General features: G+C 40.7%; 3 protein-coding genes across 3 annotated transcripts; 2 read left to right on the top strand and 1 right to left on the bottom strand.

The window, feature by feature from the left end:
* Window positions 1–247: 247 nt before the first annotated feature.
* On the top strand, window positions 248–2,432 carry LOC127488914 (olfactory receptor 2G6). Its single transcript, XM_089334620.1, has 2 exons — window positions 248–1,159; window positions 2,406–2,432. Exons 1-2 carry the CDS (start codon window positions 248–250, stop codon window positions 2,430–2,432), a joined length of 939 nt encoding a protein of 312 aa, XP_089190746.1.
* A 14,334-nt stretch (window positions 2,433–16,766) lies between these two features.
* LOC127488917 (olfactory receptor 14C36) lies at window positions 16,767–17,745 on the top strand. Its single transcript, XM_089334621.1, has one exon. It carries the CDS (start codon window positions 16,810–16,812, stop codon window positions 17,743–17,745), a length of 936 nt encoding a protein of 311 aa, XP_089190747.1. The 5' UTR covers window positions 16,767–16,809.
* Window positions 17,746–19,987: 2,242 nt separating this feature from the next.
* On the bottom strand, window positions 19,988–20,920 carry LOC149125914 (olfactory receptor 14I1-like). Its single transcript, XM_089335582.1, has one exon. It carries the CDS (start codon window positions 20,918–20,920, stop codon window positions 19,988–19,990), a length of 933 nt encoding a protein of 310 aa, XP_089191708.1.
* Window positions 20,921–23,404: the final 2,484 nt, after the last annotated feature.

Consider the following 23,404-nt stretch of genomic DNA (forward strand, 5'->3'; position numbering starts at 1 on the left):
ACACAGGACAGGACTCCTGGGTCCCCTTGGTGGATCTGCTCCTTGGAGAAGGCCGTTGGTTCTTGGTTCCATACTTTAATTTCAGAGTTAATAGAAGGAGGTGGCATCTCTTGCCTGCAGATACGTATTGAGGAAATTCTTCAGGTGCTATAATGTGGCACTGCAAACAGTTGGGGATTGCCAATGTTGAGCTCATGCCCTTATGTCCCTAGGATATTCATCCTTTTGTAAGCTCAAGCTGTGGAAGATGGAGGAAGCCAACAACAGCTCTGGAAATGGCTTTCTACTTCTGGGGTTTTCAGATCAGCCCCAGCTGGAAAGGTGCCTTTTCATCATCATTTTGCACTTTTACATCTTTAATATTCTGGGGAACACAGCCATCATATTGGTGTCTTGTGTGGATGCCAAACTCCACACACCAATGTACTTCTTCCTCAGCAACCTCTCCTGTGTGGACATCTGTTTCACCACAAGTGTTGCCCCACAGCTGCTGGTTACTATGAGTAAGAAAGACAAGAGCATGAGCTATGGAGGATGTGTGGCTCAGCTCTATGTGGCTATGGGGTTGGGTTCCTCTGAGTGCATTCTCCTGGCGGTCATGGCTTACGACCGCTATGTTGCAGTCTGCCGGCCACTGCACTACGCCACCATCATGCACCCCAAGCTCTGTGTTGCCTTGGCCAGCACAGCATGGCTCAGTGGACTGGTCACCTCTCTCATTCAGTGCTCCCTCACTGTGCAGCTGCCCCTCTGTGGTCATCGGAAACTGGACCACATTTTCTGTGAGGTGCCAGTGCTCATCAAACTGGCCTGTGTGGACACAACTTTCAATGAGGGAGAACTCTTTGTGGCCAGTGTAGTGTTTCTGATTGTCCCTGTGTCACTCATCTTAGTCTCCTATGGCTTCATAACCCAGGCTGTTCTGAGGATCAAATCAGCTGCAGGGCGCAAAAAGGCCTTCGGGACCTGCTCCTCTCACCTGATTGTTGTCATCATTTTCTATGGGACCATCATTTTCATGTACCTGCAACCAGCCAAAAGCAGCTCCAAAAACCAGGGAAAGTTTGTTTCTCTTTTCTACACCATAGTCACTCCACTTCTGAATCCTATTATCTATACTCTGAGAAACAAAGATGTGAAAGGAGCCTTGAGGGCAATGGTAATAGGACATGCTTTGGGGTCAGAAAGGTTATGAGCTGGATATCTGGCACTAGATGGTTTGTACTAAGTACTCCTCTGTTCAGAGCCACAGGTTAGTACAAAATCTGCAGTTCTGCAAGAAGCTGAGGTACTCAAGGGACAAAAATTCTATGCTCTCTACTGAAAACACTCAGCTCTTTCTCAGCTATGCCATCAAATTTCATATACCCATTTTTTCTACCTAGTTTGGCGATCCATCGGTAAATTTCTGTTTATTCATAAAGGCTCAGCTGAAATGTTATCTACAGTTTCCCACTTTTGTGAAACACCATTCTTCTCACTCTCTGGGAAAAACTGTTTCCTAATATATTTTGTATAGCATGTGATACATACTGCAGTTTCCATATGTTCACACATGTTAATATGTATATATTTGCCTATATATACAAATAGACTAAGCAATATGTACATATAATAGATAGGAAGTAATATATAACCATTTTCCCATTAATAAGGGGTACTATAAAAAACTCATGGAAAAAGGCAATTAGAAGCCAAGCTTATTTGGTGCAAAAAATATTTAGAAATCCATGCACTTTTTCATAATACACACTTTTCATGAACTTTTCAAGACCCCTCAGATGACATTTGAAACTGACACATGCCCCACTGCACTGGCTCATTTACAGCAGGAAAAACAAATGTACTTAGAATCATATTGGCACCTTGATTCCACAGAATTGTGGGATGCATATAATGATTATTATTTTATTAAAGGAATCAAATAGGCAAGTTTACATTAAACAATTCATGGACTTTTTAGATTTATTCTAATTTTTTTCTGAAGTTTTTTAGCACTTTGTAGATAAAAAGTCTACCAAAAAGTAATTTCTTCTGGTCCTAAGAAAGGAGAAAGTGTTTCTTAAGAAGACAGTATTACTTATACAGTTTCATGCTTTAAAATATGAAATATGAGATCCCACACAAGTTCACATTTGTGCTTACAGTCAAATATTTGGCTCCTAAAATTTAAAAAATGGGATATTCAGATACAAATTAATAAGAACTGTATTCTTATATATGGCTACCCTCTTAATTCCACAATACCTGATGCCCCCCCCAACCATCTTCATCTCCTTTATTCCAAAAACAGATTTGAACTTCATGAATATGGTAAGCCCAAGTATTTTAAGTGAGTTCTACAATTACAGAAAAAAATTTTTCTATCATATTAATTTTACTCTACATTGTCATTATATACACAGCAGGGAAGAAAGAGCATGAAAGTATGAGTGCAAGGAAAGCAAAAATACAGACAGAGTGGAATCTGGTGAGGTGGCTTTAAACAAGTTAGAATTTTGATGGCAGAAAGGAAAGTGAGGTTCATCTAAAATTCATGTTTGCATCAAGATGTTATAGCTTGTTTACAAATGATAAAATTCAAGTTTGTACCCACTGCCAATGATAATCATAGGTAAAACGGTGCACATAAGAAACACAAAAAAGCCTCAGAGAGTTTACTGAATGATTCAGGGATTCTCCTCCAACCTTATGGTGTCCAATTTACCCCTTTAAACATTTGAAACAAATAAAACAATGGATAGTCTGTTATCCACTCTAACAGAAATGAGAGGGGTATGAACCTGGTTGAGCTTGTCTTGTAGAATATTATTATGTGCATTCTCCCATCAGCTTTGGAACGTGCTAAGGAAAGCATGCTTTCATTTCCAAGGGGAAATAACTTCTACATTTACATAAGGAAACTTCACATTTATAAATACATCAATTCCTTATAATCAGAAAAACACACCATAGGAAAGAATGTGCCTAATTCAGAGTTGAAATCAATTTAAATGGTATATTGCATCTACAACACAAAATGAGACATTTTTAGAAAAATAAAGCTCAAAGTGAAAAGATGACCAGATATGAAGTAATGGTATCAACACAATATATAGAAATAACTATATAGAGAATATATAAAATATATACAGAAATAACAAAGAAAAAACAAAGATAATTTCACAGGCAAAATAAGGTAATAGGAAATGAAATGCCACTGAAAAAAATCAACTACCAAACACAAAAAGTTGCAAAAATAATTCAGAATAGAAGTTTAGATAGAATAAATAAGATAAAGTTGAAAATGTTAGCATTAAAGAGATAATAGATGTTTCTTCTGGAAAAAAAAATGAAAGTAATAGAGGATGGGCGGGGCCAGTGTTGTGACACAGAGAGTAAAAAGTGACCACCTCTGATGCCAGCATCACATAACTCCAATGCTCCACTTCCAATCCAGCTCCCTGCTAATGGCCTAGGAGAAGCAGTGCAAGATGGCCCAAGTGCTTCCATTTGTTTCCTTTTTGATAAATAATCACTTTGAGCAACTTTTGACTCCTGTGGTCTATGTTCAGATTATGTATGCATCAGATATTTTCTAAATACAGTCATTAAGCCTAAAGCAGGGACATGTAATCCAATTTACATCTATTACAGTGTTGTTTGGAGAAGACCTGCGCAATTATGACTCCAAGAAAGGGATAGTCCTGTATTACAATTGTTTTAAAACTACACAGTGAAAATAGTGAAATGTATATGCATGGTTCTGGCAACCCTCCAAACACTATGAAATCTTAAAAGGTGCATTTTTTTGAAGTTGGGGGAAACAAACAGAAAATGATGCCTGCTACGCACAAAATTCTGAACATTCATGGAAAACAGAAAGCATCAGATCTCAGAGACAAACCGAGGAAGCCACAGCCCACCCCTAGCCCAGACGGCGAGGAACGGAGATGGAAGCACTGCCGGCCTTGCCCCGGATAGACACTGGCCTCACACGTACCTGGGCTCGCTCATGGTGCTCAGAGGAGCAGAGGAGGATGACCCCTACCCCGTACCTGTCAGGACCAACCAGGCTCGGTCACCAGTGGAGGGGCTGAGGAGGAGGCCATGGTCAGTAGGCAGCAGAGGGGCAGAGGAGGGCGATTTCCGTCCGCTGTGTGAGGAGGAGGCCGTGGTCAGTCAGAGGCGGGGCCGAGGACGGCGACTTCCGTCCGCTGTGTGAGGAGGAGGCCGTGGTCAGTCAGAGGCGGGGCCGAGGACGGCGACTTCCGTCCGCTGTGTGAGGAGGAGGCCGTGGTCAGTCAGAGGCGGGGCGGAGGACGGCGACTTCCGTCCGCTGTGTGAGGAGGGGGCCGTGGTCAGTCAGAGGCGGAACCAACCAGGACGGCGACTTCCACCCACACTGTGAGAAGGAGGCCGTGGTCAGAGGCCGTGGTCAGTCAGAGGTGGAGGGGCCGAGGACGGCAACTTCCGTCCGCTGTGTGAGGAGGAGGCCGTGGTCAGTCAGAGGCGGGGCGGAGGACGGCGAATACTGTCCGCTGTGTGAGGAGGGGGCCGTGGTCACTCAGAGGCGGGGTCAACAAGGACGGCGACTTCGGTTCCCTGTGTGAGGAGGCGGCCGTGGTCAGTCGTTGGGCGAGGAGCGGAGCAGCATGACCCCCGTCCTTGGTGCCCATGAGGAGGCAGTAGTTTCCAGTCAGCAGTTGTGTCTACGCAGGGGAAGGCGAGGACACTGAATCCAAAGAGGAGTCAGAAAAAGCATGGCCTTAGGGCTGTGCCGGTGACCCACAGCCATGCCGCCTGCCTCTCAGAGTCGGGTCCACACGTGGCGGTACAATGACGTTAAAGAATAAAAAACAAGAAGGAAAGGAGGGAAAAGAAACGAAAGAATAAATGATGCACAAGACTTCTAAACAAAGTCATGGTAAGAACTTCTAATTTTTTAAGATTTATTTATGTATTTGAAAGGCACAGTTACAGAGAGGCAGAGAGAGAATGAATGAATCTTATATCCACAGGTTCACTCCCCAAATAGTCGCAGAGGTGGGAGCTGGGCCAATCCGAAGCTCTTTCCTGGTCTCCAATGTGGGTGCAGGAACCCGAGCACTGGAGCCATGTTCCACTGCTTTCCAGGCCATAGCAGAGAGTTGGATCGTCAGTGGAGCAGTTGGGTCTCAAAGTGGCTCCATATGGGATGCGGGCACTGCAGGTGGTGGCTTAACCAGCGATGCCACAGCAACAGCCCCTAAGAGTTTTAAAAATAACAGGAAAGATAAAAAAAAAAAAATAGACAACTTAATCACCTTTAGTGAAGTATGATTAGCAAATATATTTGTAGGTGTGTGGGTTATGGAGTATAATGTGTTGGTGTGTGTATACGTTCTAAATTGATTACCAAAATTGAACTAGAAAATGTATCATCTCACAGAGACTGAGTTCAGAAATGTTTTGTAAAAGGAGAAAGATTATGTTTCTGTGTGGGAGCAAACTGTTGAAATCTTTACTTAATGTATGCTAAACTGATGTTCTGTATATAAAGAGAATAGAAAATGAATCTTGATGTGAATGGAAGGGGAGAGGGAGTGGATAAGGGGAGGGTTGTGGGTTGGAAAAAAAAATCTCTCTTTCTCCCCCAAATTCTAATCCCTTGCTTTCAACTCGTCTCTTCCTACTGATATTTTACACACAGCAGACACCTCAGTCAATCCCAATATGCCATGTTCTCTCCTAACCTATTTCCTTTCTCTGAGATAATTCATTGAGCTGGAATAATGTGATTGCGCACCCATTCATTCATTCATTTTCTCTGTGTGTGTTTCTCTGCCTTTCACGTCGATGCAAATGAATAAATCATCACTGAATCATAAAAAAAAAAAAAAGAAATGTTTTGGACTTTGGGGAAAAGAAGATGAAAGTGCATGTGCTTTAAAATGTTGATGGAAAATGTCTCCTGGACGTTTTGAATATCCCTCACTCTGTGTGTGTGTTTATTAACACAGGAAAAACACTCAAAGGTGTAGTGGCAATGGTGTGCCGGCTGACCATATTCCCCCCGCCCCCCCCCCCCCAAGGAGCAAACAGAACAGTTTGGGTGGTTTGTAGAGTCTGGCGATTTCTGTAGTGTAATACTACATCCATGACTAAATTCAAGCTCCCAAAGTGATGTCATCAACCCCGGAGCTGGGATGGGTTGCACACAGCCCTTCCCTTGCTTGTTCCCTCTGCCCTGCCCCCAACAGCAGTGCAAGCTTGCTCCAGTGCAGCACTGCATAGTTGAGGCACTGGGTCATACTTCAAGGAGGAGCAAACAAGGAGATGTAAATACTACAAAATGATAGAAAGCAGTTCCCCTGAGTTGAAGAGAGACAGCTGTCCTCAAATTCACGTGGACAGTCTACAATCTGGGCTGGGTGGCATAAATGCCTGAAGCCAGGGGAGAGCCCCAGAAGGAAGAATCTTTTGAGGTTTCAGCCTTCCCGTCCTTGTTTTTGTTCAGATTCTCATCTTCAAGCTGAAAATCGATAAAAGTAAAATAACATTACAGATGATGTGCTACATTGCTTAAAAAAAAAAAAAGCCCTTCTTCAGCACACTCTTCCATACACCTGAACTGTTTTTCTCATTTCATTGAATTGTCCACCCATGTTCTCTTGCACATCTCAGAGTTTCCTTGGGAACCTTGTTTTGCATTCCCCTTTCAGGCATTTTATAGAGTTCCTTCATGTTCTGTTTCTGGAGAACTATTGCTTCTCTTTGGAAGTAAATAGTTGTTGCTTTTTCATGCTTCTTGTAACCCCAGGTTGATGTCTGTGCATCTGGTATAATACTTCTTCCAATTGCATGGAGAAAGCTTGATAGGAAGAAACATTTTCTTTTAGATGAGGTGTCAGGAGCCTGTTGGGGAGGTGCATTGTCTTTGTAAAAGTCAGGTAGCCGCTCTGCGATTTCTTCAGCTGTTGTCAGCATTAGTGGTGTCTATCAGGTCTCCATAGTCTGGGCTGCACATGTCTGTGAAGGTGGTGGTGTGACTCTGAAGTGGGTTTGCAGATGCCCATGTTTTCAGGTCCTGCAGAGTTGAGCGTGTACACTGCGTGGGTCTTTTTTTTTTTTTTTAAAGATTATTTATTTACTTGAAAGGCAAAACAACACAGAGACAGGGACACACACACACAAACACACACACAGGGTGTATGATGGAGGGAGAGATCTTCCATCTGCTGGTTCATTCCTCAAATGGTTAAAACAACCAGGACTTGGCCAGGTTAATTCCATGGAAGAGGGACTCCATTCTGGTTTACCACATGAGTGGCAGAGGCCCAAACACTCTGCCTATCATCTACTGCCTTCTCAGCCACATTAGCAGCAAGCTGGATCAGGAACAACGCAGCTGGGACTCGAACCTGCACATGGATATGGGATGCCAGCATTGCAAGCAGTGGCTTAACTCACTGTGCTACAATGCCAACTGTAGCTCCTGGTCTCATTGCAGTGGCAGCCACTGTCCTGAAGCTGCAGGTTGGAGTGGAACCTGTCCTCAGGCAAGTGGTGCTGGGCTTTTTCAGGTGGCAACTGTTATGCCTGGGCTGCCTCCTGGCCCCTAGGTCAGTCTAGACTTTGCAGTGGCCTTGTCCTGGTGTTGGCCCTATGCTTTAGTAACCTATGTTCTGGGGAATGGGGGGAATCCTTGTGAGCTCCTTCTCTGAAGCAAATGAGTCATGAGTGCCCAATACTGGATTTAAAGTCTTTGAGGATGCGGAGATTCTCTTGTACTCAAGCGTGCCAGTCTGAAGTGATGGTGGCCGTGGCTGGGGCTTTCCTGTTTGCCTTTCCCTGGTATAGCAGAGTCCTCCTGGCTGGCTGGATCCAGGATCACAACTGAACTTGTGCCCTTCTTTCTCCTCCGTGTGTGGCCATCTCCAGTTCCTATGCTATCTACGGTAGCTGTGGCTCTGTGGTGGAGTTCAGAGTTCTCCCTTGGTCACTGTCCTGGAGGTCGGTCCTTCCCTCTCTTCCGCTTGCATGTTCATCACAGCGCTGCTCGTTTCAGCCAACAGGTGCAGATGCCATCCACTGAAATATCCATCAATGAATGAATACGAGACTGTGGCATACACACGATGGCATGATTATTCTGCTGCGAAAGAGGATGGAATACTCTAAATCTGCAATAAAATGGATGAATCCAGAAGATGCAATGTGCAGTAAAATTACCCAGGCATAGAAAGACATGTTTTCAGTCATGTGGAATTTTGAAAAACATTGATCTCATAGAAATTGTGACCAGAACACTGGTTATCAGGGGAGGATTTGAGGAAGAGTATAGAGAGAGGTTGTTCAGTAGTTAGAATATTACAGTCATATGGGAGAAACTCTGTAAAGTAAAACATAGGTAGAATAACTTTAGTCAGCAATAATGCATTGTAAATTTCAGTGCAGCTAGAAAGAAGATTTTGAATGCTCTCATCTCAAATAAATAAATAAATGCTTATGGTGGTGGATATGCCAATTATTAGATTTGATCATTATACAATATACCTCAATCATACATCCCATTGTACCCCACAAATATGTACAACTATTATTTGCAAGTCAAAGATTAAAAATGAGTGTGAATACAAAAATTATGTTAAAATAACTTAAAATGGATCACAGAAATAAATGTAAAACTTGAAACTGTTAGACTCCTAGAAGTAAACAGGAAAAGGTCTAGATGACCCCTAGATTTGGCAATGACTTTTAAAATCCAACAGTAAATACATTCCATGAAAGAAAAAATTGATAAATTGGATTTCATTAAAATCATTTTTTACTCTGAAAGACTTCACTAGACTAGAAGAAAATATTTGCAAGAGATTTAGTTTACACAGGAATATTTTACAAAATACAGAAGTACTCCTAAACTCAACAATAAGAAAACAACTGAATTTTACAAAATGGATGAAAAGCCTCGACATACATTTTACCATAAATATTATACAGAATGCAAATTAACACATGAAAAGATACTCAGCATAATAAGTAACCAGGGAGTAAAGATTAAAACAATGAGCTACTATTATACATATTTTAGAATAGCCAAACTTTGTAACATTGACAACATCAAATGCTGGTGAGAATCCAAAGCAACAGGAACTCTCATTTGTTGCTGCTGTGAATGCAAAATACTGCAACCATTTTGCAAGGCAGTTCGATAGTTTCAATGACATAATCTTACCATATGCTCCAATAATTATGCCCCTTAGTATTTATCTAAAGGATTTGAAATGCTACATCCACTCAGATACCTGATATGAATATTTCTGGGAGTCCTATTTTTTTTAAAGATTTATTTATTTTATTTGAAAGACAGGGTTACAGAAGAGGAGAGGCAGAGAGAGAGAGAGAGAGAGAGAGAGAATCTTCCATCCACTGGCTTACTCTCCAGATGGCTGCAATGGCCAGAGCTGTGCCGATCCAAAGCCAGGAGTCAGGAGCTTCTTTTGGGTCTCCCATGGATGTACAGGTGCCCAAGGACATGGGTCATCCTCTACTGCTTTCCCAGGCCATAGCAGAGAGATGGATTGGTAGTGGAGCAGCCAGGTCTTGAACTGGTGTCCATCTGGGATGCCGGCACTGCAGGCAGTGGCTTTACCTGGTAATGCCACAGAGCCTGCCCTGCAGTCTTATTTTAATTGTCAAAACTTGGACACAATCAGGTGGTTGTTCAGTTGGTGAATGGATAAATAAATTGTGGTGCATCTGGACAGTGAAAGGTTATTCAGTGCTAAAGAAATGAGCTGTTGGTGCTGGCGCTGTGGCATAGTGCTTGTTAGTTCCTGAAATGCTCTTAAAGTCCAGGACTAGGCCAGCTCAAAGTCAGGAACCAAGAACTCAATACAGGCCTTGTAGATGGTTGGCAGGAACTCCACTACTTGAGCCATTTCTGCTGCCTCCAGTCTTCTCTAGTGGAAACTAAGTCCGCAGCCAGAGCTGGCAATTGAACCCAGACACTCTAATGCAGGTTGTGGTATCTTCACTGCTAGTGTAAATGTAAACTCCCAGTATTTTCAAAAGGCTATGATAACTACCTTACAGCATTATTGTCAGAATCAGCTACTCAGACTCTGAGAAAGTAGAGTTATGAGCTTGGAAGACTCAGGTATAATCTTGTATGTCATTTTTATACATGTTCTTTAAAAATTGTGTTAACTTATTCTATTTATTTGAAAGGGAGAGTAACAGAGAACAAGAGAGAAATAGAGGGAGAGCCAGAGAGAGAGGTCTTCCATCTGCTGGTTCACTCCCCAAATGACTGCATTGGCAGGGGATGGGCCAGGATGAAGCCAGCAGCTTCTTCTGGGTCTCCCATGAGGGTCAGGGTCCCTAGCACTTGGGTTACCCTCCACTGTTTCCTTGCGCATTAGCAGTGAACTGGATAGGAAGTGGAGTAGCCAAGACTAGAAACTGCCATGGTGTCAGTTTAACCCACTATACCACGGCACCGGTCACTATATATGTTCTTGAGTACTTTACTCTTATTTCTGCAAACCCCACCTTTCTTCACTGTGTCGTATGTGGCAGAGATTTTTTGGTTAAGATCAAATGACTGAGAAACGGCATGTGTCCATTACCCTCACAGACTGGGCCAGAACTACTCTCATGGCCCTGCTTGACCAGGGCATGAGTGAGCATTCAAACTCTTTCATGTGAGAAGGGACTCTCAGGCAGCTGTTAAAGGGCAGAGATGGGGCACTGTGTCACTATATGGAGGCCAGTTCCCTCAGAAAAGCTGCTGTGAGAATTTGAGTGAGCAGGAGATAAATCCTTGTGGTTTCTAAGTCATGGAGAAGTTGGGATCGCCTTTTCTGCAGGTTAATCCTAGCCTATGCTAAATGAACAGTTCCCCCTAAAGTCTTTTCTGGTGGTTCATATCCCCACTGGACTTGGAATGAGAAAAATGAAGTTCTCTTCTTTGCTCCACCTCTTATTCAACTGAATCTACCTTCTCATGGGTTCAAATAAGATCTCATATGTGAAGCAGCTTTGCAAACCAACAGGTCCTGTAGTGATGGAAGGGAGTGAATAGTTTGAATGGTAGAATCACTTGATATGTACAACAATCATGATATTCATATTTTGGGAAATGTTGCTATTTACAAAAACAGTTTTCCTTATAAATAAATCAAATGTATGAAAGTGCATTACAATATCATTCGGGGATTGATTTTTTCATATATTATTTTATTTATTTGAAGGGCAGAGAGAGGATAGAAAGACATACAGACACACAGTCTGGGATCTTCCATCCACACCCCAGTTGCCCACAACAGCTGGGTCAGGGCCAGGTCAAAGCCAGGAGCCCAGAACTCCATCTGAATTTCCTATGTGGGTAGCAAGAACCCAACTGTTTGAGTCATCATCTCCTGCCTTTCAGGGCTGCAGGAACCTAGAATCGGGAATGGAGCTGGGACTTAACCCAGACACTCCATATGGGATGCAGCCTGGCCCATCCGTAGCTGTTAAGAAGAAAGCAAAGGATGGGAGATCCATGTCTGTGGGTCTCTGTCTCTATTTCTCAGGCTTTCAAATTAAAATAAATAAATAAATAAAAAATATAGGTGTTGGAGCCGGCACTGTGGCACAGTTGGTTGAAGCCCCAGCCCGCAGCACCAGCATCCCATATGGATGCTAGTTCGAGTCCAGGCTGCTCCACTTTCAATCCAGCTCTCTTTTATGTGCTGGGAAAGCAGTAGAAGATGGCCCAAGTCCTTGGGCCCCTGCACCCACATGGGAGACATGGAAGGAGCTCCTGGCCCCTGGCTTCACATCAGCTCAGTTCTGGCCACTGCAGTCATTTGGGGAGTGAACCAGTAGATGGAAGGCTTCTTTCCCTCTCTCTGGCTCTACCTCTATCTGTAACTCTGTCTTTCAAATAAATAAAAATAAATCTTAAAAAAAGGTGTTAAACTACAACAATTATTAATACAGAGACTTTAAAAAATGTGTGGTAGTTACTCAATTTATGTTTTTAACATATGTGATTCTTATAATGTCCCTAATGAACATCTTAAAAATGGAGGCTTAGAGAGTAAAATAGAAAACAATTTTCCAAATCCTCAAAACTGCGGAGGGACAGCTGGGGTTTGAATGTAGAAATGGCTACTAGACATCATACTGTTAATCTCAGTGTTGTAGTGGCCCATGATATATGGCAGTTGTTCATACCCTGCCTTTCTGATGAATATATTTATGTATCTTAAAGTTTTCATAGGAATGATTTCCATCCATTCCTCTGACTTTCTCTCAGAGCTGAACACAGCAGTGTGTATGTGTGTGTCATCAACAAAGAGAATGGGGTTGCTTAAAATAGAGGACAATGTCTCTGAGGTCTGCACAGATGCCCCCAATATTTCAAATGACAAATATGTATTTACGTTCTCTAGTTTTTCTAGTTCATTAGCTTAATAACCATTTACACATATTCACTGGTAACACCACCTCTAGCTGTTCAGTCCTTGTGTCCATTATCAAATTTTAATTGGCTCCATTTCACCTGTGCTCTGGAGATAGTTTCCTGTCTGAAATCTCCGTTGGGCAGCCTGCTGTTACTGCATGGGAAGGACTGTTTTCCCAAGGGCTTTGCTGGAGGTGCACAGGAAATCACAGCTGCCCCACTTATAAAAGGTGAGTGTCCTTGATTCTTCTGAAAGCATTCTCAAATGCTGTAAGCATGGACAATCTGGGGAGCTGGCTTTGAGTCCTTGACTAGAAGTTAACAAGAGAAACCTTAATTCGCATCTCTAAGACAATCACAGACAATACCTAAGGGTGAGAACACTGTGATTCCTGTTGACAGTGTCCTTCTTTGATAGTTCCCTCTCATTCACACTTTGATTTCCTGGAGATTTTTTTTTTGTTTCACTTTGCAATATTGTTTTCTCTTTAGAAATAGAAATGGAATTCCAGTTAAAAGTACAGTTGGAGAGGGTCAGTGCAGAAACCCAACTTATGGTTTCATGTGAAACAATTAGTAATTTCCTTAAAGGAACAGAAATCTTGCTACTTATTTTATAGTAGTTGCTGTCATTTCAGATGTCCACAATGATATTAGAGAATGTGACAGATTCATGTCCGACATATGGAACCTACCTATAGCTTATCATTTTATCTTTATGCCATCTTCACTGATTCAAAATTTTTGAACCTTTGTTTACCATTTGCTTACAAGACGTTCAGAGACTATGTGTACAGGAGTTCCAGAAAAGACTGAAGATATCAATAGTAAAACAACAACATGCAAGTAGTTGATATATGTGTGTATATATATATATATGTATAAATGCATGTATGTGTGTGTACACATATATAAAGTTTTTTAAAGATATTACTTTGGACACGATTTTATGGGATTGCATTCGTTTTTGCCAGTAGTTATATATGGACTTTATTCCTAGCTGAATCTTCAAGGCTTGTTTTCATATCTTTTTGATATTTTTTTGTTATAGTCAAAATACATGTTTGAAAATCATTGAATGCATACAGTGCTCATTCCAAAAAAGAGATATGTGATGAAGGCTAAATGATCACTTAGCTAAAAATGAGAATACAAATTTTATATTTTTAAAACTTGTTCCTTTGAATTCTGTCACTATATTTGACCATCACCAGAAAACTAATGCTAAAAGCCTTTAAGTTGGTTTTGTTGCAAAATCAAAATAAAGGGATTCATAGTGCCTTTGTTTGCTTATTTCAACTTAAGAGATCCTGATAGTTTCATCCCTAATGGGGTATTGTTTTTTTATTTATATTTAATTTTATTTAATGAACATAAATTTCCAAAGTACAGCTTATGGATTACAATAGCTTCCCCCCCCCATAACTTCCCTCCCACCCACAACACTCCCCTCTCCCACTCCCTCTCCCCTTCCAATCACATCAAGATTAATTTTCAATTATCTGTATATACAGAAGATCAATTTAGCAAATATTAAGTAAATATTTCAACAGTTTGCACCCACACAGAAACACAAAGTGTAAAATACTATTTGAGTACTATAGCATTAATTAAACACCTAAGAGTAACTGTGTATTAATTACAGAGTTCAACCAATAGTTTTAAGTAGAACATAAAAAATACTAAAATGGTAAAGTATTAAGTTCTTTTTTTTTCTTTTTCTTTTTTTTGTTTGTTATATAGTTTTTTTTTTATTTAATAAATGTGAATTTACAAACTGCAACTTTTGTATTGTTGTGGCTCCCCCCCAACCTCCCTCCCTCCTGTGGCCCTCCCCTCTCCCACTCCCTCTCCTATCCTGCCCTTCATCGAATTTCACCTAATGGGGTATTAAGAGCAGATGTGTACTCTAATTCTTAAAATCAGCTCAAGTACACAAGAACCCAAATGTTCTAATTACATTTAAAATAAACTATGGATCTTATTATAAACATAAATAGATCATATTGTCTAGGCTGGACACACATTAGAATTTACAGCTTTCTGTCCTATGTTTAGATGTTTAATCTATTTCACGTTGAGTGTGTGTGCGTGTAAGGGTTCAATCTCATTCTTCTATGTGTGCATACTGAGTTTTCCCAACATCATTAATTGATGATATGTCCTTCCACCAGTGTGTGCTCTCAGCACCTTTGTGGAAGATCAGTTAGCCACATAGATGTGGATTTATTTCTGGACACACTATTTATTCTGTTGGTCCAGATGCTTGTTTTTTAAGACAGTATCATATTTTTATGACTGTGGCTTCATCACTCAAAAAATTTTATTAGGGAAATATAGTGCTTCCAGTTTAATTCTTCTTGCTGAAAATTTCTGTCAAGATTTTTTGGGTTCCATATTAACTCTAGGTTTTATTTCTATTTGTATAAAAAATGTTGGGTTAATATTTTTAGGGACTGCCTTGTGTGTAGCTTTTTAAACTGGTCATTGTAACAAATTATTACTTGCTTCTATAAACAAGGGATGCCTTTCCCTATATTTGTGTGTTTTTATTCACTTATTGGTATTTACACTTATCAGTGCAGAACTACTTCAGCTGGTTAAGTTTATTTTTAGTGATTTATTATGTTTGATGCTTTTGGAAAAGTGATTGTTTTCCTGACTTCCTTTTTGAACATTTTGTTGTTCATATACAGAAATGCAATATATATGTGTATATATATATATATATAAATTTTGTATCTCACAGTTTTTCTGAGTTCGTTTTTCTCAAAGCAGTTTTTTTGTGTCTGTTAAGTCTTCAGAGTTTTCCACATTTGCTCATATAACTTTATTTTTTCCTTTCCACTTTGACACCTTTCATTTGTTTCTCATGTCTAATTGCTCTGGAATGGACTTCTAGTATTACTTTGAATAAAAGTGGTGAGAATATGTATCCTTGCCAAATTTTAGAGAGAAGTTTTCATTTTTTCATTATTGAGTATGATGTTAGTTGTGAGCTTTTCTTAAATGATCTTTATTGTGGGGGACAAAGATTCTTCTATACATAATTTGTTAACAAAATTTTATTATGAAAAGTTAAATTTTATGAAATGTGTTTCAGCATTTATTCAGGTTATTGTGTGACTTTTATCCTTCAATCTGATAATGTTGTGAATCACACCGATTGGCTTGCTTATGTTGAAACTTCCTTTCAAGCCAGGGGCTTTTGTATGAATGTCTCTCAAGGATATTCATCTGTGTTTTGTTTTGTTGTGCTGCCTTTGTCTGGCTTTGACACTGCATGATGCTGGTGTCATTAAAGTGAGTTTCAAAGTATTCCCTCTTTTATGTTCTTTGGAAGAGTCTTTAAAAGACTGGCATTAATTCTTCCTTCAATGTTTATTGGAATTTATCCACGAGACCATCTGATCTTAGGATTTTCTTTGTGGGGATGTTTATATTTTCAAATTCAATCTCATTATTTGTTCTTGGTCTGTTCTGGTTTCCTATTTTTTCTTGATTCAGTGTAGGTAGATGGTACATTTCTAGAAATGTTTCACTTCTTCTGATTATCCAATTTGTTGGCACATAATTGTTCATATAGCCTCTTACGATCCTTTAATCTTTGTGGCATCCATTGTAAAACCTCCTCTTCTTTTCAGATTTTATTTATGCACATTTTCTCTTGTCTTCTTAGTTTTTCTTTAGGAGGGTTTGTGGATTTGTTTACATGTATGTTTAATAGCCTGCTTTTTGCTATTGTTTTTCCATTCTCAAGTTCACTTTTCCTCTGCAGATTCCAGACTTACCAGCTGCAGGCAAATTCCTTAAACTACTGTTCTCCACATATATGGATATATTGACTTGTATATTACAAACACCATGAGCATATTTATAGTACATAGATGCATATGTATTCACACTTATAAGTAAATACCTATATGTGATGATAAGTACACCCACACTCAAGGCAGGACACAGCCATAAACACAGCGTTCCCTGGAGAGTCCTGACTTACGCACATGTTTTCCTCAGAGGAACATGCCAGTAGTAACCAGTTCACCCTTTATTAAAACAGTGAAAATTATGGGTTGGTTGTTAGTGTGGAAACTGAGTAGCAGGGCTGGGCCTCACTCCTATATAATCGGATTGGAGTACCCCATCCTTTTTAGCACCTTTAAATGATTACTTCAGAGTGGTAAGAATGTAGGCAGATTTAAAAGGTGAAAAAATGGACTTGTTAGTTGTATTACATAGGTTAGGTACATTAAATAGAAGTAAACATTATCAAGGAAAGTGTTTAGGTCACTTTGTTGATTAGCTGATAATTATTATTTAGCTATGGTTCCCATCTTTTGTGACCTTTTTTTTTTTTTTTTTTTTTTTTCCAGATCAACCAGGCTTTCCAGAAAATGGCCAATTCCACTGTGGTGACTGTGTTTCTCCTTGAGGGCTTTGCTGACACACGAGAGATTCAGATCCTGCTCACCATGTTATTCCTACTAACATACTTGGGCACCCTGCTGGGGAACCTGCTCATTGTCACCGTCACCACTGTGGACTGGAGCCTTCACACCCCCATGTACTTCTTCCTCAGGAACCTCTCCATCTTGGACATGTGTTACATTTCTGTCACTGTCCCCAATGCCTGTGTCAACTCCCTCACTGACAACAGGGCCATTTCAGTGGCTGGGTGTGCAACTCAGATATTCTTGGTCATCTACTGTGCATATGTGGAGGTGCTGTTTCTCACCACCATGGCCTGGGACCGCTATGTGGCCATCTGCCAGCCTCTTCACTACTCCACTACCATGAATGACCGACTCTGTGTACAGATGACCCTGGCTTCCCTACTCAGTGGCCTCATCTATGCAGGCGTGCACACTGGCTACACGTTCCAGCTGCCCTTCTGTGAGTCCCACGTGGTCCGTCAGTTCTTCTGTGACATCCCCTCTCTGCTCAGCCTCTCCTGCTCTGACACCTTCAGCAGTGAGCTCTTACTCCTGCTCTCTGTCGTGCTGGTTGTTGGTGGCTGCTTCATCTTCATCACCATGTCATATGTTCGTATATTCTCCACCGTGCTCAAGTTTCCAGCCCGAGAGCAAGGAAAGGCCTTTTCCACCTGTGTCCCACACATCCTTGTGGTGTTTGTCTTCCTGAGCTCTGGCGCCTGTGTATATCTGAGGCCCTCTGTGACCTCTGAAATGGTTCAGGGCACAATTCTTTCTGTATTCTACACTGTTGTTCCTCCATTCTTGAATCCTGTCATCTACAGTCTTAGAAACCAACAGATAAAGGGAGCTATAAGGAAAAGAATACTACAGAAGTTTTATTTTAGAAAATTATAGGGATCTACTTTAGATTTATACTGGGAAGTCACTGAGATTCAAACTTATATGTATCTATATCTATTTCTCTCTATGGGAGTTTGGTGGATCAGTTAAGCTGCCATTTGGGATGCCCACATCCCACGTTGGAGTGTCTAGGTTCAAGTCCTAGCTCTGCTTCAATTCCAGTTTCTGATAATTGTCTGTCCGTTTCTGTGTCTCTGCCTTTCAAATAAATAAACACTCCTGGTCTGGTTTCTGTGTGCTGTATTGCCCACACCCAGTTATTCCACTGAAACCAGAGTGATCATTCTTGTAATTATGAGTGTATTGCTTAACCTTTCCATTGCTCTTCCAGGAATTATAGCATTTTGTAGCATTTGCACATGTTAATGGATGGATATGAAACAATATATTGATTCCAAGTAATTTTGGAATAGGTACACCTATGATTCATCAAATATTTAGTAATTTTTATAATTTCTCAAAAGAAAACTTAATAAAGGAATGACTTCTCAGGCATAAAATCTGGTTTATTCAATATAGTGTAACTTTAAAAATAACATGATACTCAGTCAAAGTAATTTAAGTGTTTAAATCCAAAAGAATTGAAACCTAAAATATAATTTAAAGTAATACTGTAATCTGTTGTGAAAAATCATACATGATTTTCAAAATTTTTCAGCCCAAAATAAACTTTATCTTTCAGTTCCCTGTTTTCATGAACATTTTGAAGCCCTCTCGTGAATCCCAAGTCCATGGTTACCATCTTACTCAAATGTGAAAAGTCGAAGCTTTTCCTCTCATATCAGGAACAAGTTGAGGATGCCCCTTTTGCCACTGCTATTCAACATGGCAGCAACAGACCCAGGTAGAGCAATTAGATAAGAGAAATAAATAAGAGACATTAAATAATCTCTGTTGGGAAACAATATAATTTTTTGTAAAGATTTATTTTTTATTTATTTGAAAGAGTTGCACAGAGAGAGAAGAGGCAGAGAGAGACAGAGAGAGACAGAGAGAGAGGTCTTCCATCGGATGGTTCACTCCCCAGTTGGCCGCAGTGGCCAGAGATGCACTGATCCGAAGCCAGGAGCCAGGAGCCTCCCCTCGGTCTCCTACATGGCTACAGGGGCCGAAGGACTTGTGCCATCTTCTACTTCTTTCCCAGGCCATAGCAGAGAGCTGGATAGGAAGCAGAGCATCTGGGACTCAAACCAGCACCCATATGGGATGCAGGTGCTTCAGGCCAGGGCATTAAACTGCTGCGCTACAGTGCTGGCCCCACAATATAATTTTATATATAGAAATTCCTGAAGATTCTGCCAAAATGTTAATTTTATAAATGAATTCAGTAATATTGCAGGACACAAAATCAGCATACAAATATCACTAGTTTTTCTACACATTAGCACTATATTATCCAAAAAAGAAATCAAACATTATCTTATAATAGCTTCAAAATTATAATATTGGAAATAACTTTAACCAAGGTGATGGATGAATCTATAAGCTAAAAACTGTAAGAACTCAAGCAATTCAACAGTAAGTATTTAATTCATTCAAATGGACCAATGATCTGAGTATACACTTCCCAAAAAAGACATGTCAATAATTAATAGATGCATGGAAACAAAATCTGTCAACATCATTAGTCATCAAGAAAATGCATATCAGAACCACAGTCATTCCAATTAGACAGATGAATGTGTTCTGGGACTGTATGTGCAACATGGTAACAGCAGTTATCAGTGTACCAAATACTTGAAAGCTGATAATAGAGATCTTCAAGTTCTGTCCCCCCATAACAAGTACGTGAGTTAATGGATATTTTAAGTATCCTGATGTAATAATCTGTAGTGGGTCGATGTGTCAAAGCATCAAATTGTACAGTGTAAATATATACAGCTCATATTTGTTAACTACACTGAAGTTTTGAGTGTAAGTAAATAAATTTAAAACAAATACATTGTAGTTTTACATTTTTGCCTATTTGAAAACGAAGTGAGATATTAAAAGACAATATTTAGAAAATATTGATCAATGAATTATGGAAAGCATAATTATAAATTATTAGAAATGAAATTGTGCACATAACCTTGGATTCTTTTACATTGGAAATTCAGAATAAAATGGATGATTTTCTGTTAATTTAGCAATTTTCCAAATTGGAATCAGCAGCTTTTTCATCATTTGTCATCATGTATTTAGGCTCGTTACGTCTTTTATCATAAACCTTCTACAGCAAAGACCAGAAGTCCTACTATGGCAGAGGGTGTATCTTCCAAAATTGCCGCCACAGTGCTGTTTTTATCTCCTTATTTCTGAAACTGTATATGATGGGATTCAGAACAGGAGGCAGAACTGTGTATGCCAGAGCAATTCCCAGGTCTTGAAAGGATGAAGATTTGGCAACTGGCCCTAAGGCAGCAAAGAGCCCGGTGCTGAGGAAGAGCACGGTGACAGCCAGCTGTGGGGAGCAAGTGGAGAAGGCTTTTGCTCGACCCTCTCCTGAAGGGATTCTGAGCACCGTGGAGAAGATGTGGAAGTAAGAGGTGATCATGAGACCAAAGCAGCCCATCACCAAGCACGAGCTGAGAGCTAGTGCAACAAACTCTGCAAAGAAAACCTCACAGGACACCAGGGCCAGCACGTGGGGGATGTCACAGAAGAACTGGTGGATGCTGTTGGATCTGGAAATAGGCTTCTGAAACATGTTTCCAGTGTGCACTGCTGCATAGGAAAAGCAGCTGAGCCAGGCAGTCGCTGCCATCTGGCAGCATTTCCCTGCCGTCATCACAGCTCCATACTGGAGGGGGCGGCAAATGGCAAGGTAGCGGTCATAGGACATGACAGTGAGAAAGGCCAGCTCAGCAGAGGCAAAGGCAAAGAAAAAATAGACTTGAGCCATGCAGCCAAGATAAGAGATGGAGCTGCTATGCGTCAGGGAGCTGTGGACAGACTTGGGCACGGTGACTGAGATGTAGCACAAATCCAGAAAGGAGAGGTTCTTCAGGAAGAAGTACATGGGCGTGTGCAGATAGTGATCCAGCGTGATGACTGTCACAATGAGTAGGTTCCCCACCAGTGCTGCCAGATAAAGCAGCAGAAACAGCCCCGCGTGCAGAATCTGTAGGGCCCAGACTTCAGAAAAGCCCATGAGCAGGAATTCTGCCACATCCGTGAGATTGTCCATCTGGCAGGGGGACCCGTGTTCTGATTGTTGAGAAGAAAGCATGACCATTTTAAATGAGACAAAGAAAAACCAAGTCAACAAATCAAATCTGTTGGGCATCTTCCATACTCCTAAAGCAAGTGGGATGTTGGCAGATTGTTTTATAAGCTTTGTAAGGTTTAGAGAGCTAAAGACTAAGAATCGAGTAACTAATCTTTAAAAGCTGTCATTTAGTGTCAGTGATCTGCTATGCAGTGCTTTTCAAACACAAGCTAAGAAATTCCTCCATCCAATCAACTAGGATGTTTGTATAAAAAAAAGTAGGTTCTCGGGTTCCATTGCCAATAAACCAAATAAGAATTTGTGGGAGATACTCAATAATCTGCCTTTTGTACAAGTTTCTGAGTGATGTTTTAGTGCAAAAGGTGTAGTTGTAGCTGTAACTACACATCCTGGGCAGTCGGTGAGCTCTAGGTGTTTGTTGAATAACCTCAGCAGCATGTCGCTTTGCAATGAGATTTATGATTCAAGGCAAGGAAAGAATACCAAATGTGACCTTAAGCCATATTGCTAATAGTTCTGTTTTGGAGAGAGTCAAATGGATTTTGTGTCCATGCACTAGACACAACAATAGTAATAGTTATGATGCCATAACTCTTGTGTAGAACCTTCTCCATGCCAGATGCTACTATCTGTACTGTGCATACATTAAACTCAAGTAATATTCACAATGGCACAAGGAATTGAGATTATTATTCTCATTCAGCAGGAGAAACAGAGGCATAGCAGAAACAATGAACTTGGGGCAAAGGTCAGTTGCAGCAGTCAAGGAACTACTTGGGGCACCTCCATCCCATATTAGAGTGTCTGGGTTTGAGTCTCAGCTCATCTGCCAATTCCACCTTCCTGCAGTGTGCACCCTGGGGGGTAACATGTGATGGCTCAAGTACATGGGTCCCCTGATTGAGACCTGGGCTCCTGGCTTCAACTTGCTTCATTTTGGGCCGTGTCAGGTATTTGGGGAGTGAACCAGCAGATAGCAGATCAATAACCAATTAAAATGTATGTCCAACCTTAGTAGGTAGGGAAATCAAAATCAAAACTTTAAAGCATGCTGTTTTGTACTCACTGTTTTATATAATAAAAAAGTTTATGGAAAACCTAATTTAAAAAGTATGACTTTACCTTAGTGTAAAGACACCTGTGTTCCACATCAGAGAACCTGGGTTCAATTCCTGGTTCCCACTCCTGGCTCCACCTTCCTGGAAATGCAGGCCTTGGAAGGTGGCAGTGTTAGCTCAGGCTATTGGGTTCCTGATACCCCTTGGGAAACCCAGATTGAGTTCCCAGCTCTAGCATTGCACCTGGACCAGTTCAGGCCCTGGTGGTCATTTGTTTAGTGAGTCAGCAGAGAGAAGCACTTGCTCTCTCTCTCTCTCTCATTTTAATGATTCAAAAAAAGAAATAATTTTTTTTGGTGGCAACCGCGGCAGGACACAAACCTGCAATCTTCTGATATGAAAGAAAGAAATAACTTTTTTAAGATTTTATTTTTTGCGAAGTAGAGTTACAGACAGTGAGAGGGCGAGGCAGAGAAAGGTCTTCCTTTTGTTGGTTCACTCCCTAAATGGCCACAATGGTTGGAGCTGCACCAATCTGAAGCCAGGAGCCAGGTACTTATTCCTGGTCTTCCACATGGGTGCAGGGGCCCAAGGACTTCCACTGCCTTTCCAGGCCATAGCAGAGAGATGGATGGGAAGAAGAGCAGCCAGGACTAGAACCAGCACCCACATGGGATGCCGGCACCATAGGCAGAGGATTAAACTACTGTGCCACAGCCCCAGCCCCAGAAAGAAATAATTTTTTAAGGGAGAATTTGTTTTGATGTAAGAAAATTTTTCATTATACACGTTTTGTGGCTCCTTTAATAAATATATACTCAAGTGTAAAGGTTACCAAATTGAGGGCTGTGTGCTGCCCTCATGAGGAGAAGGGATCCAAAGCCCTGTTTTATATAAGAACAGGTCCCTGTACAGCAGCCATGCTGAGTGTGGCAGCACCACATACACCAGTACAGAAAATTCCATACAGCATGTTCTCCGTCATGTGAGTTTCAACATTCAGAACACGAGATATTAGTTATGGATGCACACAGATAAGAGATGGTATAGGGAATGCATGGTCCCAATTAGTGAACGCGGGACAGAGGAGGGAAACCATGAGAAACAGGTGGAAAACTGAACATTAACTATTCTGTAATATCTCAACATTTACAATATTAAATCAAGCACAAAAAGATGAATAAATGGTTAATTAATTAACAATAATTTTTACTCATCCCACATTTGTGGCATTTCACATTTTAATATTATGCATATTAGTATCAAGAAGCAGTTGGAATACTGTTGTGTGTCATAAACCGGATGTCATTTTAACTCACTTATAAAATTTAGTGAAAATAAATAAGACTTTTTTTGGCTTCATGAATCTATGTAACACCTCACC

The sequence above is a fragment of the Oryctolagus cuniculus genome, chromosome 6 (genome assembly GCF_051225735.1).
Source record: "Oryctolagus cuniculus isolate XC-2025 breed Fujian yellow rabbit chromosome 6, ASM5122573v1, whole genome shotgun sequence".
NCBI lineage: Eukaryota > Metazoa > Chordata > Mammalia > Lagomorpha > Leporidae > Oryctolagus > Oryctolagus cuniculus.